The sequence below is a fragment of the Hibiscus syriacus genome, unplaced genomic scaffold, assembly GCF_006381635.1.
Source record: "Hibiscus syriacus cultivar Baekdansim isolate YM2019G1 unplaced genomic scaffold, ASM638163v2 tig00111027_pilon, whole genome shotgun sequence".
NCBI lineage: Eukaryota > Viridiplantae > Streptophyta > Magnoliopsida > Malvales > Malvaceae > Hibiscus > Hibiscus syriacus.
This window is the reverse complement of record NW_024062960.1, coordinates 3,955,936-3,973,793: the sequence shown is the minus strand read 5'-3', so window position 1 is coordinate 3,973,793 and position 17,858 is coordinate 3,955,936. Positions and strand designations below refer to the sequence as shown.

Sequence of the window (17,858 nt, the reverse complement as noted above, 5' to 3'; positions counted from 1 at the left end):
TAGACTTGTTAAGGGAAGCCATTTTTTTAAAGACAACATTTGCAGCATAACTTAAGGCTAGAAGGGTTATCTGCCAATAAATACCTTCGAGTTCAACTACGCTTAGCTCAAAGGCTTATCATTTGCAGCATAGCTTAAGTCGAGAAGGGCTATTTGCCAACCAAAGACCTTCGAGTTCGACTACGCTCAGCTCCAAGGCACATCATTTGCAACATAGCTAAAGTCGAGAAGGGATATCTGCTAAAAACCCTCGAGTTTGATTGCACTTAGCTTCGAGGGCACATCATTTACAACATAATTCAAGGCTAGAAGAGTTATCTATGACCAAAAGACCTTCGAGTTCGACTACGCTCAGCTCCAAGGCATATCATTTGCAGCATAACTTAAGTCGAGAAGGGTTATCTGCCAACCAAAGACCTTCAAGTTCGACTACGTTCAGCTCCTAGGCACATCATTTGCAACATAGCTTAAGTCGAGAAGGGCTATCTTCCAACGACCCCCAAGTTCGATTATACTCAACTTCGAAGACACATCATTTACAGAATAGCTTAAGTCGAGAAGGGATATCTACCAAAGACCCCCGAGTTCGATTACACTCAGCTCCGAGGGCATATCATTTGTAGTATAACTTAAGTCGAGAAGGGTTATCTGCCAACCAAAGACCTTCGAGTTCGACTACGCTCAGCTCCAAGGCACATCATTTGTAGCATAGCTTAAGTCGAGAAGGGCTATCTGCCAAAGACCCCCAAGTTCGATTATACTCAGCTCCGAGGGCACATAATTTACAGCATAACTCAAGGCTATAAGGGTTATCTGTTAACAAAAACCTTTGAGATTGTTTCCCTTGAAACAAATTTTGTCTCTCTTGAGACAATTTCTCTTGAAACACCAATCTTTGAATATGTTTCTCTTGAAACAAAATTTTGCCTCCCCTAAGACAGTTTCTCTTGAAACACAAACCTTTGAAATTGTTTCTCTTGAAACACAAAAAAATACCTTTGAAAATGCTTCTCTTGATACACAAAAACCTTTGAAATTGTTTCTCTTAAAAAACAACCTTTGAAAGTGTTTCTCTTGAAACCCAAAGACTTTCGAGTTCGATTACACTCAGCTCAAAGGCACATCATTCACAGCATAGCTCAAGGCGAGAAGGGCTATCTGCCACCAAAAGACCTTCGAGTTCGATTCCTTTCGACTTAAGGGCATGTCAAATTTACAGCTTGGCTCTAAGGCGAGAAAAGTTGTCAGTCATCAAACCTACGATTTCAACTTCACAACGAATTATATCGTTCCTGAAAGATTGACTCAACTTCACGACGAATGAGTCACCTGTAACACAACAACAATAAAAAACATGTTTCATTCAGGTCAAATTTCAGCTTCACAACAAAGTATAATGGGCTAGAAGACAATCCAGGATATATTTCCCGATACTTTGAGCTCAACTCAACTTCACAATGAGGGTTATCGCGATCAAGAGATCCACGATTTCAACTTCACGAAGAAGGATATTGTGCCCAATGAAGGTACTTAGTGTCACAACAAACATTATCACCCTTAGACGACAGACCTCTTCATCACCTATAAGCAGTGTTATCCCCCCAAATCAAATCAAATCAAAAAAGAGAACCGGACAAAAACTAGTTATCTTTTTCATCTTTTTCCTATTTTTGTTAACACAAAAATGTGCAAAGAGTGTCAACTGTAGACATTTATTTTTGCCTGGGTCTACAAAAAAAAATATTTTATTATATTTTATTATTATTATTATTATTTGTAGGCTCGAGCTGAACCCCACCATTCTACAAAATATTAGTAACTACTCACTCCATTCCATCATGCTAGCCACTACCCCACTAGATAAAAAGATCCCACTTTCTTTTTGCTTAAGAGAGGGAGCTGCATAAACGTAAAGGGGGACACAAAATGAAAGACACAACGGGGGAGAAACCGAGGCTCCAAAGTTTTTTCTACGTCAAACCTTCTCCAAACTCCATAACCAAATGGATATCGGTTTCTCTACTCGAAACAAAAGATACCTTCTGAAAAAACGCTCAACTTTAGTGCTCAATTTATACAGTTTATCAACCACCACCCCAAAGCTCCTCTCTCGTTTCCGGGGTTCACTTTCCTCACTCATTCCAAGCTGCGAAATGAGCCCTTTTATTTTTGGTTCTGCAGAGAAGGAACCCCAGGCCTTCTCCCCGTTCTTTTATTCAATTGAAAGCTTCATTTAACGAGAAAAAGCAATGGCAGAGGAAGCTTGAACAACTCCACAAGACTCTTACTTTGATGCAATCTCATAATTTTGTTTCCTCTTCAACTTCGGATTCTAATCGCTTCATCGTCAATCTCATCATTTCCTTATTACAACCATGCGACGAACTCAATTTCGATACCAAGTGTCGTTTGATTTCTAAATGTTTACCAAATATTCGGTTAGCTTTCTGGAAGAAGCATCAGAATGGGTTAGTTTGGAATCTGAAAAGGAGATTGAGGAGCTCGAAGAGAAGATACTCTCAGCTGTTGAACTTTTGCAGAATTACAGGAAAGAAAGAGAGGAGTTGCAGGTGGAGCGAGATAATGCACTCAAAGAGGCTGAGGAGTTGCGGAAAAGTCGAGCTGAGTCCTCAGGTTTCGCCAGTTTATCTGCTCTCTCATTCAATCCAAACACAGCTTCCGAGATCTCTCGTTGGTTGCTTGAGATTTGATCGTACCATGGCTGTTCAATCCTCCAAGGGGTCAATTCATGGCTTCACTGTTAAGGATGCAAAAGGAAATGATGTTGATTTAAGCATTTACAAGGGCAAGGTCCTCTTGATTGTCACTATTGCATCATAATGTGGCTTGACCAACTCCAACTACACTAAGCTCAGTCAATTGTATGAGAAATACAAAGACCAAGATTCTGGCATTTCCGTGTAACCAGTTTGGAGGTCAGGGGCCAGGGAACAATGAACAGATCTTGGAATTTGCTTGTGTTCGCTTTTTAAGCTGAATACCCCATATTTGATAAGGTATACCCTTTGGCTATATATGAATGATTTTGCTGATTGTAATTATATAATTAATGTTTCTCAACAACTTGAAACCAAATATGATTTGAACCTCTAGCGTACACCTTTTGATAATTGGAAAATCAAACTGTGTTTTCTTCTTGGAACATCTGTAAGTGCAATGCAATAAATTTATTTATGTAGGTTTTGACAAGTTCATCATGTGTATTATATGTTCATTATTGTTTTTTCTTTGCCATGTGTTACGCATCTTCTGCATTCTTTTTTATTTATTTATTTATTTTTCCTCCTTTGATTTATTTTTTTATTATTTAATATTTATTTATTTTTTTATCTAACCTTTTCGACCTCTTTTAGAAGAACTTCAATCGATCAAAGGTAATTATTTGAATCGATGTTTTAAATTTTAATTTAAATTTTTTAATTTTCGCAATTAAAGACAACCGATAAATTAATTGGTACCGAAAGGGTAGTTCGAGGGTGCTAATCCTTCATTGACCGTAACCGACTCCCGGACCCGACACATTTATGGTAAAACGCAGATCAGGTAAGATGGTGTCCGATCTACCTAAATGTATTTTAAAATGATCGGTGGCGACTCCTAATCCAATTCGAAGCCCAATTCCGGGCCCAACCGAAAGACAATTCCAACAACTGTCAATGAACTTACATCGTCGTTTAAATCAAACTGATAAATTGCACCATATGAACCTTGAATTAGTAGAATAATTTTATTGATCTGATTTTCGTTTAAGAAAATAAGAATCTTATAAAAGTTTAGCGAAATAATTGATTTTAGTATTATTATTTTGAAAAAATAGAAGATAATTAAATTTTGGGTAAACTACAGAGTTGGTCATTTTTGTTTCATTTTTTAAACGCATGGTCACTCGATTCAAAAAAGTTAATTCGTAGTCACTTTCGTTTTGTTCTAATTAAAATGTTTTCACTGAAACGTCAAATTATGTTAGTATAATGACATGACACATTATGAAAAGGGTTTAATTTTTACTTTAACCGCTGAGCATTAGATAAAATACTAATAATGGACCTTTTTGTAAACACAAAATTATTTAGGGACAAAAAATGAATTTATCCCTTTTTTAATATGTTTTCTTCCCTAATCCCATCTTCTTGCGCCGCACATCTCCCTCTTCCCTACAAATGGAAAAGCAAAGTACAGGAAGGAGAAACGGATGAATTAGACGGGCACTTCAAATTATGGATGTTACATTTATATGTGTTTTACCACACAGTTTACATAATTTTTGTAATTCAACTCTATTTTTTGAAATTCAAGTCCCCAAATGTATTAAAAGATTTCCTTCTAAATTCGTTCTCTCCCTCTTTTTTCTGAACGGCCGACCTTCTATTGCTTATCAGATCATGTGGTTAGCAGACATCTTCAGGGAAAAGATTGTGGATATCTCAGAACACTTGCTAACTATTGAGGTACTGAATGGCAGAAATGCCTCCTGTAAATGTCCATTCTTTTCCTTACTTCTCCAACCCCAAATACGTGTTACGTTGCATAAGTTGAATTTGTATTTGCGGTTTTCTTATTGATGTCTCAGGAAAAAACTATATGCAATGTTACTTGGACTTGGGCGTGAGTACTGGTTACATGTATATTATGTATTTGGAAGATCCTTGAAGGGTTATATCATCATACCCATGTCTGAATATGCATCGGACTGGTAGTTGGATGCAGGTACTTCAAGAAAAATGAAAAGTTGTTGACTATAGATAATATTATTGGCAATGCCACTGGATTATCTTCTTGTCGCTTCAGATTTTGGGTGCTTGCCTACATATGAGGTTCTTTGAGAGTCCATGTTGACTGAGAATGAAGAAATTTTAGCTGGAACATTGGTGCAGCCTAGAAATTAAGAGTAACTCAATAAAGTATATAGATAATCGACCAGTGATTTGAAAACCAGTAAAAGAAACTTCCAATTTGCATTTGTATTTGGTGTTCCAACTGTCGGAACCGTCTTTCGGTTGGGCCCGAAATTGGGCTTCGATTTGAATTAAACGAATTGGAGTCGTCGCCGATCATTTATTTTAAAACAAATGGGTTGATCGGATACCCTATTTCTTACTTGATCTGCGTCTTTCCAAAGATGTGTCGGATTCGGGAGTCGGTTACAGTCAAGGAAGGGTTAGCACTCTTGAACTGCCCTTTCGATATTACGCAATTTCCAGTTGTCTTAAATTAAGAAAACTGTAATTTAAAATTAAAAGGTAAAAATATTATCTCAATTACTTACTTTAGATAGTTTTAAATGTGTACCCTTAAGAGAGCCAAGAAACGTGTTAGATAAAAAGGTAAGAAATAAATAAATTAAATTAAAATGAAGAAAAACAAATTAAATAAAATAAAAGATAAAGAAAACAAAGATAAAATAGTAAGTAATATAAAAAAATAAAAAATAAATAAAAAGAAGAAAAAAATATATAAATAAAACAAATAAATAAAAAAAATAAAAAAATAAATATAATATATATATATATATATATAATAAAAACATAAAAAAATAGTAAATATATATATAAATTAATAAAACGGATAATAAAAAATAACATAAATATATATATATATATATATATATATATATATATATATATATATATATATAATCTAAAAATATATATATACTAAAGTAAAAAAATGCATAAAATGTAAAAATATATTACATTAAAAAAATAACAAAACAATTAAATAAAATGAGTAATAAAGAAAATGTGCGTATAAATAAAGTTAAATAAAATAATAATAATTAAAACGTAAATGTAAGAGACCGAATCAAAAGGAAAAACAAATCGATGAGCAAATTTCGAAGAAAAAAATTGATTTAGGGGGGAGAATTGAATATTTAAAAATAGGAACACGTCTCGGGAGTAGATCTAGGTTCGAAACTTCGAAACCCACCTCTTTTTGGTCATCAGTGCAACCCACATTTTGGGTTATTCGAACCAAATCTCAAGAAAAATAGCATGCACATGCGAGAAATTAACGAATCAAGGTAAAAAAGATGATACCTTTTATTTCTTTTTCGAATCGTTTACAATAGCGTTGTCTTTGTATTTTTTTGTGCTTTCCTCTGTATTTTGTATGTAAATCGTGTGTTACAATAGTGAGTTACAATGGCTATTTATAATGCTTGTGGATCATATTTTTAAGAGTTTAAATCATAGTAGAACTCTATTATATTTTTAGGAGTTTGAATCGTAGTAAAACTCTATTCTATTTTTAGGAGTTTGAATCCTAGTAAAACTCTAACGTTATGTTTGTTTTCTGAATCCTATTAAATCGGGGTTGTTGAGAGTGTTGTACCCGGACGAAAATGTGTATTGGCAGCTGCCCTTCTTTGCCCATAGTTGTGTAACGGGGATAGGGCAAAGATTAAAAGACACAATTTTTGTTCGGTGGAGTTGAAAATTGACTCTGATGTTTCAATAACTCTTTGTTGAATTGAGTTGCAGATGACTCCTCCGTTGTGAAGTCAAGTTCATCTTGATATGGAATTGAAGTCGTAGTTCGAAATTTGAATCAGCATGTGGCTTCTCGTTGCCCTTCGGTCTTCTTCTTAAATTGGAATCGAACTCATAAATCTTCATTGACATATAGTTTTTTTTTTGACTTAAGCTATGTTGCTTGAAAATTGTTGCTTGTCACTAAGGCACGGCTAATCAAGGTCTTCTTCTCGACTTGAAAACCTCGACAACAACTAGGGCTATTCATTCGGTTAATTCGGTGGCCGAACCGATGAACTACCATTAACCGAATTAACCGAACTTTTTTTCTTTAACCGTTAACCGAACCGAACTTTTTTTCAAAAATATTAATCGAATCGAACAAATTTCAGTTAATTTTCAAATTAACCGAAAATTTTTAAAATTTTCTAATTTATATAAAAATTAAATATTTTATAATTCAAAAAAATAATTTATAATTAATTTAAATAATATATAATTATAAAATAAAAATTTTATATAAATTTTTAATTAATTAATATTGATTTAGGTTTAAAAGTTATTAGATCTTAAATTATTAATTGGGTTTTAAATAGTTTGGGCTGAGCCCATATGTTATATATAATATATTTAATATTTTTTAATTCAAAAAACAATTTACAATTAATTTAAATAATATATAATTATAAAATAAAAAATTTATATAAATTTTTTAATTAATTAATATTGATTTAGGTTTAAAAGTTATTGGATCTTAAATTATTAATTGGGTTTTAAATTGTTTGGGCTGAGCTCATATGTTATATATAATATATTTAAAATTTAAAATTTTATTTCGGTTAATTAACCGATTTCGAACCGAATTAACCGTTAACCGAATATCCAAAAAAACCTTAATCGTTCCCCGACCGAATTAATTCGATAGTCGACCGAATTAACTGAATTAGTTCGGTTCGATCGGTTAATTCGGTTAAAACCGAATTTTGAACACCCTTAACAGTAACTGGAAAGTGGTGTGATTGATGTGTCATCGAGCTGAATGGAATCGAACTCGACAATTTTGTTGACAGATAGCCCTTCTTGCCTTGAGCTATGCTGCAAATGATGTGCCCTCGAAGCTGAGTGTAATCGAACTCGAAGGTCTTAGGTTTTAAGAGAAATATTTTCAAAGGTTTTTTTTGTGTTTCAAGAGAAACAATTTCAAAGATTTTTTTGTGTTTCAAGAGAAACAATTTCAAAGGTTTTTTCGTGTTTCAAGATAAACTGTCTCAAGGGAGGCAAAATTTTGTTTCAAGAGAAACATATTCAAAGATTGATGTTTCAAGAGAAACTGTTTCAAGAGAAACTGTTTCAAGAGAGACAAAACTTTGTTTCAAGGGAAATTGTCTCAAGAGAGACAAAATTTGTTTCAAGAGAAATTGTATCAAGAGAGACAAAACCTAGTTCCAAAAGAAAATATCTCAAGGGAGACGAAATTTGTTTCAAGGAAAATAGATTCAAAGATTTTGTTTCAAGGGAAACTGTCTCAAGAGAGACAAAATTTGTTTCAAGGGAAACTGTCTCAAGAGAGATAAAATTTTGTTTTGGGTAAATTAGTCTCAAGCGAGACCCTTTGTTTCGAGAGAAACAATCTCAAAGGCGATCAATAATCTGCCTGTTCCTGAAGATAAATGTTGTTGTGGGTACGATTCCCTTCGTAGTAAAGTTGAAACTGTGGATGGCCCCTTCGTTGTGAAGTTGAGCCTTGAATTGGATATCCTTCGCCGTGAAGTTGAAATCCAATGAATGTTGCTGGTGAGCACGATTCCCTTTATCGTGAAGTTGAAAACGTAGATGGCCCCTTCGTTGTGAAGTTGAGCCTTAACTTGAATATCCTTCGCTGTGAAGTTGAAATTGACATTTGACTCAAAAAGCTGCAAAAAATTATGTATGTTAAAAATGATAAATGTGATGTCTAAGATGCATACAACATGAATTAATTCTTTTTTATCTCCTGGATGGAGCCTCATTCTTTGTCTGCTTGCGTGGAGGAAAAGGCCTTCAGAAGATCTGATAATTCGCATCAGGATGTTGAATCCCCAAAGATGCCCCAATATTCGATATTGAATCTTCAAATATGCCCCCATTGTTCCTCATTTTTTGCTTCATCATTGATTCTAAGCATGAGTTTTGTGTCTGAGAGCCACATGTCATTTACCAAGATCCACTGTAGAGAGATTGTTTTGTTTGAAAAAAAAGTTTTTCTTTCTCTTTTATTTTCAAAGTTCTGAAAATATCAATTAAAAGAGTTTCGAAAAATGTTTAATCAAAAATTTTGAAAATATTGCCCCTTTCGAGGTTTTACAGTCGAGACGAATCATAAAACTAGAGTTCATTGGATATCAAAGAATTAATTACATTGTTAATCCATCAATAAATTATAGCTATTTGACAAGTGCCAAGATCAAAGCTATCTTTGGGAAATGGGTAAAAAAAAATTCTCAGGTTATTGTGTTTGGTCAAAGGTTTGGCATTTTTGTTTATTTGATGCTCAAAGGTTTGATGGGGTAGCTTGTATGTTCATTTACTGGAAGTGTTCTCCGACTCCTAACTTTCATGGTCACGCTCGGATTGTGCGATGCCTTATCAAGGAATTTATGCGATCGCCTCAGCTGCAAAATTTTTATATTCGAGTTGCCTTTTCAGATTTTCAACTCGAATCCTCCTTTGGTTTCAATACGTCATTCAGAATTTACGTCTTGAACCCCCTTTGTTATTTTTCTCTATCATGCATTAAAGATTTTAAAAAACTTTTTGCAAATAAAGATTAATCCTGACGGGCGGGATGAAATCTGAAGATAGTCTCTTCTGTTTAGAAATCCATGTATGATTAGAAGGGACTTTTAAGGCACGTAATGTAGGCCATGGTTCATGGTCATGAAAGAAAATGATAAATAAGCCCAAACAAGTGTTTCAGGGTATTAAACCAATGATCAATTCATTATGATGCCTTCAATCCTATCTTACTCAATTTGAATCTGCTCGTATGTGTTTCTCTTGATTTTCTTTGGATATTCCATGATCTTCGAGTGAAGTGATTCTGGAATGATTGTACTTGATCAATCTCATAATTTAAATCTCGACGCGTCATTTGAATCGAGTGAATCTTTGCATATGCATCTTGTCTTCTTTTTTCTTCACTTTTTCTTTATTTTTGTTTCTCTTTTTTATTTTCTCTTTGCTTTTTTCTTCTTTTTTTTCTTTTTGTTCTGATTAAATCTTCGCACTTGGCATTTGGTATCTCCTTTGGATTGATGTCTTCACTCACGTGAGTAGATTTCTTCCACCTTGCCCCCCAGTGTGGAGGGTGATCCTTGGTTAGGGTTGAATCAGAAGAAAAATATTATAGGCTCAAAAGGGGACACAAGAGATATATATTATCTCCTAGTGTGAATTGATGAAAAAAGAAAGTCGTTCATCATTTCATACATGGAAGTTTTCACAGAAGAGGTATCCTCAGGGGGATAGATTTTCAGGATTAATTTTATTCAGATGAAAACAGTGTAATTAATGCATGATAGAATTATTTCAAATGAATTCTTCTTTCTGCTTCTTGCTTCCAATATGTCTCAATGTTGAGGCTCCATGTGAGATGCCCCAAGTTGTGTCTTAGAAGAATGCTCATGTTCAAAAGAACAACTAAATGCTTTGGGTTTTAATGGTATAAAAAAGTCAATTTTGAGTCTAAAGAGACAATGGTGTGACTTTATTGACTCAAAGAAATGTTCAAAAGTTTCAAAGGGTGATAATGTCAAAATATGGTCTTTTGGTAATGACCATGAGTTATTTTGGGTAAAGAATTAAGGTATTTTATTTTGAGGTTTGAGACATGATAAGAAATGTATAATCTTGTCATATGTCAAAAATCTATAATTCTTGAAGAATTAAAAGAATATTTAATTAATTTAATATTCAAATAACTAAAGATTAAAATTTGTTCAATTATTCCACCTTAGAAAGTAGCATAAATTCAGTCGTTTAAAAGATTAAGCAAACATGAAAGTTAAAAAATGTGTTCAAACAAAACAATGCTCTCAGTGCAAACATCTATAAAAAATGTAGATGCAAAAATGCATGAAATGCTCGAGGCATTGATCCGAAAACATGCATGTTATTATAAATAATCCCTATTGGGGACAAAAGTGTTTTATCTTTTAAGAGACAAATATCCTGACAGCTTCTGACAGGTTGACTAGTCTTCTACCTTCATCTGTCACCGGTTGAATAACCTGTCGAATTGCTCTAGTTTCTTTGGATGAATCGTGCAAATGTTGAGTTGCTTTTTGTACTAGCCCAAGAAGTCTCGAATGACTGCATCTCTGGCATCTTTTGTTGAACATGTTTCCAACGAATACGTCATTGGAGCCCTCAATTGATAGAAACTATGTGAAGTCATTTGTTTGTTTCTTGAATTCGTCAGCAATGGTCTCCAATTTCAGCTATCGTTTTGCCATTGTTGTCTTTGAAGGGACTCCAAAGATCAGTAACCTTCATCTTGCCCCCTGCAACCTCTGTCAGTCAGTTATTCCAAGATAGACTTTCATTGTGCTTGATGTAGACCCAATTTATTCTGAGTCCTTTAGAATGCAACAGAGTGATATACTCTTCAATTGTGGGCACCACGCCTTCTGGATTGAATGTGACACAGTCGCCTTGTAGACTGTCCTCTGTATTTTCATCTCTTGTATTACAATCCTTTTGCCCATTAATGCAAATTATTTATGTCAAACAAACACGTTTTTGGTGGATCAACACCTCTTTTGAATGATGTAAATGAAAAAAATGCCAAAGAGCAAAAATGAAAGGAAAAAAAAGTTAGTGAGATAAGGATAAAATAAAAAAAATGATGAAAATGAAGAGTCATACCCCACATGATATCTACCCCACATGCTTATTATTCCTACCCGGACATGATCTCTATCTCGCATGCTAATTTCAAATAAATCCTAACCGCATATTAGTCTAGTTCGCATGCTTTGAACAGAAAATAAAGCAAGAAGTAAAGCAACATAGGGTTTGGAAATGAGGTTTTGGGGTGGGCTCTAATTCTCCATCGTCTCCTGGGTTAGGTTCTAAAAATGGTACCCGAGTTCTCCTAGTCGATGCCCCCTTGGGCTTGCCAGACCCTTAGTCATAAGCCCATTACAAGCTTATGTGGACTAAGTTAAACTCGGGAGGAAACATTCCCTTATGCTCATACGGAGAATAAATTCACACGAAGGCATAAGGTATATGAATCCTGAAGGCTACTTGCTAGGCCTGCATGGTGAATAAATTCACACGAAGGCGTCGCTTTCACCCCTACTTAAATAGGGTTCAGAGCTCGGGTATAGAGCCTTAGATGAAAATCTTTAAGGGCTGAAATCATTGAGAAAACGGTCAGTATAACTATTTACTCGAAAATGTAATCAAAAAGTAAGCAATAAAGATCGAAAAGTTACCTTAAAATTCAAACTTACTCTTTTCGTTAAAAAGACAACTGAAAATTACATTAGCCTGACTCGCTTACCTGTCCCCAGCGGAGTCGCCAAGCTGTCGGAGCCGTCTTTCTGTTGGGCCTGAAATTGAGTTTCGACTTGAATTAAACGAATTGGAGTCGCCACCGATCATTTATTTTAAAACAAATGGGTTGATTGGATACCCTATTTCTTACATGATCTGCGTCTTTCCAAAGATGTGTCGGATTTGGGAGTCGGTTACAGTCAATGAAGGGTTAGCACCCTTGAACTGCCCTTTTGGTACTACGCAATTTCCAGTTGTCTTAAATTAAGAAAATTGTAATTTAAAATTAAAAGGTAAAAATACGATCTCAATTACTTACCTTAGATAGTTTTAAAGGTGTACCCTTAAGAGAGCCAAGAAATGTGTTAGATAAAAAGGTAAGAAATAAATAAATTAAATTAAAATGAAGAAAAAACAAATTAAATAAAAGATAAGATAAAGAAAGCAAAGATAAAATAGTAAGTAATATAAAAAATATAAAAAAAGAAGAAAAATATATAAATAAAACAAATAATTAAAATAATAATAAAAAAGTAAAAATAATATATATATAAAATAAAAACATAAAAATAGTATATATATATATATATATAAATTAATAAAACGGATAATAAAAAATAACATAAATATATATATGTAATCTAAAAAAATAAAAAATATATACTAAAGTAAAAAAATGCATAAAATGAAAAAAAGTATTACATGAAAAAAAAATAACAAAGCAATTAAATAAAATGAGTAATAAGGAAAATGTGCATATAAATAAAGTTAAATAAATAAAATAATAATAATTAAAATGTAAATGTAAGAGACCAAATCAAAAGGAAAAACAAATCGATGGGCAAATTTCGAAGAAAAAAATTGATTTAGGGGGGAGAATTGAATATTTAAAAATAGGAACACGCCTCGGGGGTAGATCTAGGTTCGAAACTTCGAAACCCACCCCTTTTTTGTCATCGGCACAACCCACGTTTTGGGTTATTCGAACCAAATCTCAAGAAAAATAACATGCACATACGAGAAATGAACGAATCAAGATAAAAAAGATGCTACCTTTTATTTCCTTTTTGAATCGTTTACAATAGCTTTGCCTTTGTATTTTTTCGTGCTTTCCTCTGTATTTTGTATGTAAATCGTGTGTTACAATAGTGAGTTACAATTGCTATTTATAACGCTTGTGGATCCTATTTTTAGGAGTTTGAATCATAGTAGAACTCTATCATATTTTTAGGAGTTTGAATCCTAGTAAAATTCTATACTATTTTTCGGAGTTTGAATCCTAGTAAAACTCTAACGTTATGTTTGTTTTCTGAATCTCATTAAATCAGGGTTGTTGAGAGTGTTGTACCTAGACGAAAAGGTGTATTGACACCAGCTTATCTTTTAGAGCACTTAGAAACATAATTTACATGGTAGATAAGTGTTTTTTTGGAGCAACACTATTTAGACATGGAGGCCTTATATCCCTCTCTTTCAGTTTTGGTGACTGCAGAATAGATCAAATCCTGATATTATTTCTAAAGTTGAGGTGAGGAGCACTCTTTTTTGTTAATGTTTCCCCCCATAATGGATCCTTAGATAAGAATATGGAGATGAAGAGAGAAGCAAAGAAAGTCACTATAGTGTGAAGAAGGAGTTTTATATTTTAAGTATATCACAATCTCCCAGCTCTTGTTATCCATTTGAAGTGATATTTGCTAGAGCTACTAATAGAGCTTTTAGGATGTAGCCTTATAATTTTGGTTATGATTTTGTGGCGGTGAAGGGATTCAATTGTACTCTTACAGTTTGAAATAATAAGTTACCTATCATGTGTTGAATCCAGGAAACTGGAGATCCTGGCAAGATGGTTGTTGTGCAAAAAAATTTAAGGAAGTTTGGGATCAAAGAATAGGGAGGCGTGCGGTGCAAGAAGATGAGGTTGGTGAAGAAAACATATTAAAAAGGGGGTAAATTAAATTTTTGTCCCTAAATAATTTTGGGTTTACAAAAGGTCTATTATTAGTATTTTCTCTAAAGTTTAGGGGTTAAAGTAAAAATTAAACCCTTTTAATAACGAGTCACGTCATCAAATTAACAGAAGTTAGCGTTTCAGTTACCACATCTTAATTAAAATAAAATGAAATGACTACAAAATAACTTTTTTAAATCGAGTAACCATACATTTAAAAAAAATGAAACAAAAGCGACCAGCATTGTAATTTACCCTTAAATTTTATGTCGATACTTTTTTTAATAAATGTTGACAGATTAGCTTTAAAATTATAACAAATAAAATATTAAATACTTATTTTGAAAGAAAATTTTAAACACCTAAATAAAAGTTATAATCAAAACAGTTATAATTTAATTAGATCAAATCAATCAATTAAAAAATATTTTTGTTAAAGTGAAAAATGATTGGGCCATGTCGGCCCATCAAGAGGGATATAAAATGGCCCAAAACAACAAATTACACGCCAACGTTATCGGAAAAACTCCAACTTTCCACATTATCCCTGGCTCGAAGAAAATCTTTGAAAAAATGAAGCAGGGCCTTCTTCTATGGAGTCCTTGCTCTCTATCTCTACAACCTTTCCTCTCAATTTCCCACAAAATCCCAACAACCAAACACACTCCACGACTCTCACCAATCTCTGCATCTCTTGACTCGGCCGACATTCAAGTCCAACAGCAGCTATCAGCGAGGGAGAGAAGGCAGCTAAGAAACGAAAGAAGGGAGAGCAAATCAGGGTACAACTGGAGAGAAGAAGTCGAAGAGAGGCTCATTAAAAAGCCCAAGAAGAGATACACTTCCTGGACGGAGGAGCTGAATCTTGATAACTTGTCTCTCTTGGGTCCTCAATGGTGGGTGGTTCGAGTCGCCCGTGTTAGAGGTCTCGAGACAGCTGAGGTCATGGCTCGCTTACTCGCTAGGAACTTCCCAGACATCAAATTTAAGGTAAATGCACTGTTTTGTTTGTCTAGCATTTGATTTATACGTTGGGACTTATTTGAGGATTGAACTGAAACGTAATTGAGGTTTGAAAGAACAATATCAATGATTCGTTTTACAATTTTTGTTTGTGCTAAATATTGCTAAGAGACCAAGACACAACAACATAATCTTGGGAGCGTAGCACGAAATTGCAGTTGAGGATGTTGTGGAGCTTATAGGTGATTTATTTTCTAAAAATAACTAAGTTTCTAAATTGTGGTTGCGGTGTCGAGGTGACATTGAAAAATGCTACAACGTGGCCGTTACATTGTGTTGCGTCGGCAAATTAGTGCTATGCTTGGACTTGGTATAGGCATTGGTATTCTCCTCCATTGAACTTCTTTGTATGTACAAATGAAGAATTGCATAGGACATTTTAGGCGTTATTGGTTAAGATATTATAGTAAAGGTTAAGATATTGATGCATATATAATATACTTACAGTGATTAGTTTTTGTTTTCTTCAGATATATACTCCAACTGTCCAGGAGAAGAAGAGATTGAAAAATGGCTCGATATCAGTTAAACCGAAGCCCTTATTCCCTGGGTGTGTTTTCTTAAGATGTGTTTTGAACAAAGAGATTCATGACTTTATAAGGGAGGTCGACGGAGTTGGCGGTTTTGTTGGTTCAAAGGTTGGAAATACGTGAGTGTTACCTTTCTTGTCAAAATTTGCTAAATTTTATAAAACCATAGGTTAATCATAACTTAATTTGTTCTATACTGTTGAGCGGTATGAAGATGGCATTGTTTCATACTTCTAACTGTAATTTGGAGAGACAGATTTACCATCTGATGTTGTTGATTCAGATTACTCGATCGAATTGAAACTGTTGGTTTCATGATTCTTTCTTATCTTGTTTGGAGGCATGTTTAGGATTTCAAAGATGTGTAAACTATAAAGACAGTACACTAAGACCTGAACAAACACAGGGACACTTGTATACATGTTTTACAAAAATAGAGTACTAACTCTTAGTATTTTATTCGTTTCAGTTTTTCAGTTAATATAACTAAGTGGTCTTGCATGGTTTGCAGAAAAAGACAAATAAACAAACCTAGGCCGGTGTCTGTTGATGACATGGAAGCAATCTTCAGGCAGGCCAAGGAAGAACAAATAAAAGCTGATCAAGCATTTGAGAAGGAACAACAAGAAGAAAATGCTCTCATGTTTGATAAAATGAATTTGGATTATAGTGTAGATTCCGATGGTGTTACAAGCTCCGTTTTGAACTCTAAGCCTAAACGACAAACTCAAAAGCGTTCTGCAAATGGAGCAAAGTATTCTAAGCTACTTGTCCCAGGTTCAAAGGTTCGAGTTTCATCTGGGAATTTTGCTGAATTTGTTGGCAGCCTTAAGAAATTAAACCGCAAAACCGGAAAGGTATGACATTCATAGAATGAACAAGTGAAGTTATGAAATCAAACATTGGCTAACATGCTTTTATGCTTTTTGGTGCGAACCTAAAAGCTTTTATGGCCTTAATAACCTAAAACATCCTTTCTTGTGATTACGGTGAATGCTTGTTTCTTTGTCTATCAAATTAAAACAGCTTTTTAAAATGAAAACATGTTTCTTGCAGGCAACTGTGGGATTTACAGTATTTGGGAAAGAAAGCTTAGTGGAGCTAGATGCCAAGGATATTGTTCTGGAAACAAAGTGATATGAATGTGCTCTCGTGATTATCATTACGGTTAAAGGGTAAGATCATGGAACTCATGACCTTTTGGCATGGTTATCCTTTTCGTCGACATTGTCTGGAGATTGTGGCACGGTAGTCCGAACATACACCTTGTAATTGCTTGTAAGCTTTTGTAGATGGTTCTCTTAGTTGCCTGCTGGGGTGATCGTACCTTACCATTAGGTAATAGGAAATTTTCTGAATTTACCCTTTCATACATCACATTCATACTAACCCTCCAGTATGTATACATTTTTGTGCACATACACTCATATTTGGCCATGTAATTTGAAGAACAAATTTCCCTTTACATTTATGCTTTACAACTTTATGCATTGCAACTATATCAAGCACTTTATAGGTTAATAGAACATGTTTCTTGAAGAGACAACTAGATAAAACTCGAGTCATGATGTTACCCTTTTCTGATCTATATAGAACTGTGTGCTTGCTTATGCATATATATATATATATCTGAAGGTTTTTGAATAGTTTGAGATGGGATGATTACAAGGTAATATATGTTCAGATATTTTCTTAGTCTATCGACAACGTACACACCCTGCATAATCCGGGACCTCTAGACAGAACAACACTCTCTTTTACCGCTGAGGCTGCTCAATGGGTTCCAATACCTTGAAATTTAAATATGATCAATGTTAATACTAGTCTTCGAATTATATCCAAGAGCTACTTTAAGGCGTTGGGGGATTTGAGAGACTTTAACAACCTCACTAAATAGCTGATGGCTAAGACTATATCGTCTGGGTTTAGTTACATGATTTACTGTGTCTTGGCTCTTCGGTGGTCCTCCAATGGTCCAGTTCTTATTATATAAAGGTTTCAGCCAAATTGAATGTGTCAGCTTCTTCGAAATGATATGCCCTCTGATCTAGACAGGAAAACAATGTTACCTTTAACACTGTACTTGGTATCTAATTCATGTCCATCTTTAATTCCTTTAACTGATAAGTAGCTACCTTCATTTGGCCTGCTTTTTTGTCTCACTTATGGATTGCCAGAACATCATCAAGCCCCACTTCAATTTCCACAGCCACTATACTCTCAGCAGTTGATGAAACCCTAGCTCCTTAGACAGATAATTATTTTTTGAGAAGTGTTTCCATCTTATCGAATGAACATAGCGGAAATTATTTTTCTCCC

General features: G+C 34.2%; 1 protein-coding gene across 1 annotated transcript; it reads left to right on the top strand.

The window, feature by feature from the left end:
• The first annotated feature begins 14,507 nt into the window (after positions 1 to 14,507).
• Positions 14,508 to 17,004, top strand: LOC120150786. Its single transcript, XM_039163408.1, has 4 exons — positions 14,508 to 14,976; positions 15,480 to 15,658; positions 16,051 to 16,396; positions 16,596 to 17,004. The coding sequence occupies exons 1-4, from the start codon at positions 14,560 to 14,562 to the stop codon at positions 16,674 to 16,676; spliced, it is 1,023 nt and encodes a 340-aa protein (XP_039019339.1). The 5' UTR covers positions 14,508 to 14,559; the 3' UTR covers positions 16,677 to 17,004.
• The last annotated feature ends 854 nt before the right edge of the window (positions 17,005 to 17,858 follow it).

Bases quoted from the DNA above. Each gene is read 5' to 3' on its own strand.
- LOC120150786 (XM_039163408.1), top strand. From the start codon at position 14,560: ATGAAGCAGGGCCTTCTTCTATGGAGTCCTTGCTCTCTATCTCTACAA. The intron at 14,977-15,479 runs GTAAATGCACTG...TGTTTTCTTCAG, and splicing joins TCCCAGACATCAAATTTAAG to ATATATACTCCAACTGTCCA. The intron at 16,397-16,595 runs GTATGACATTCA...TGTTTCTTGCAG, and splicing joins TAAACCGCAAAACCGGAAAG to GCAACTGTGGGATTTACAGT.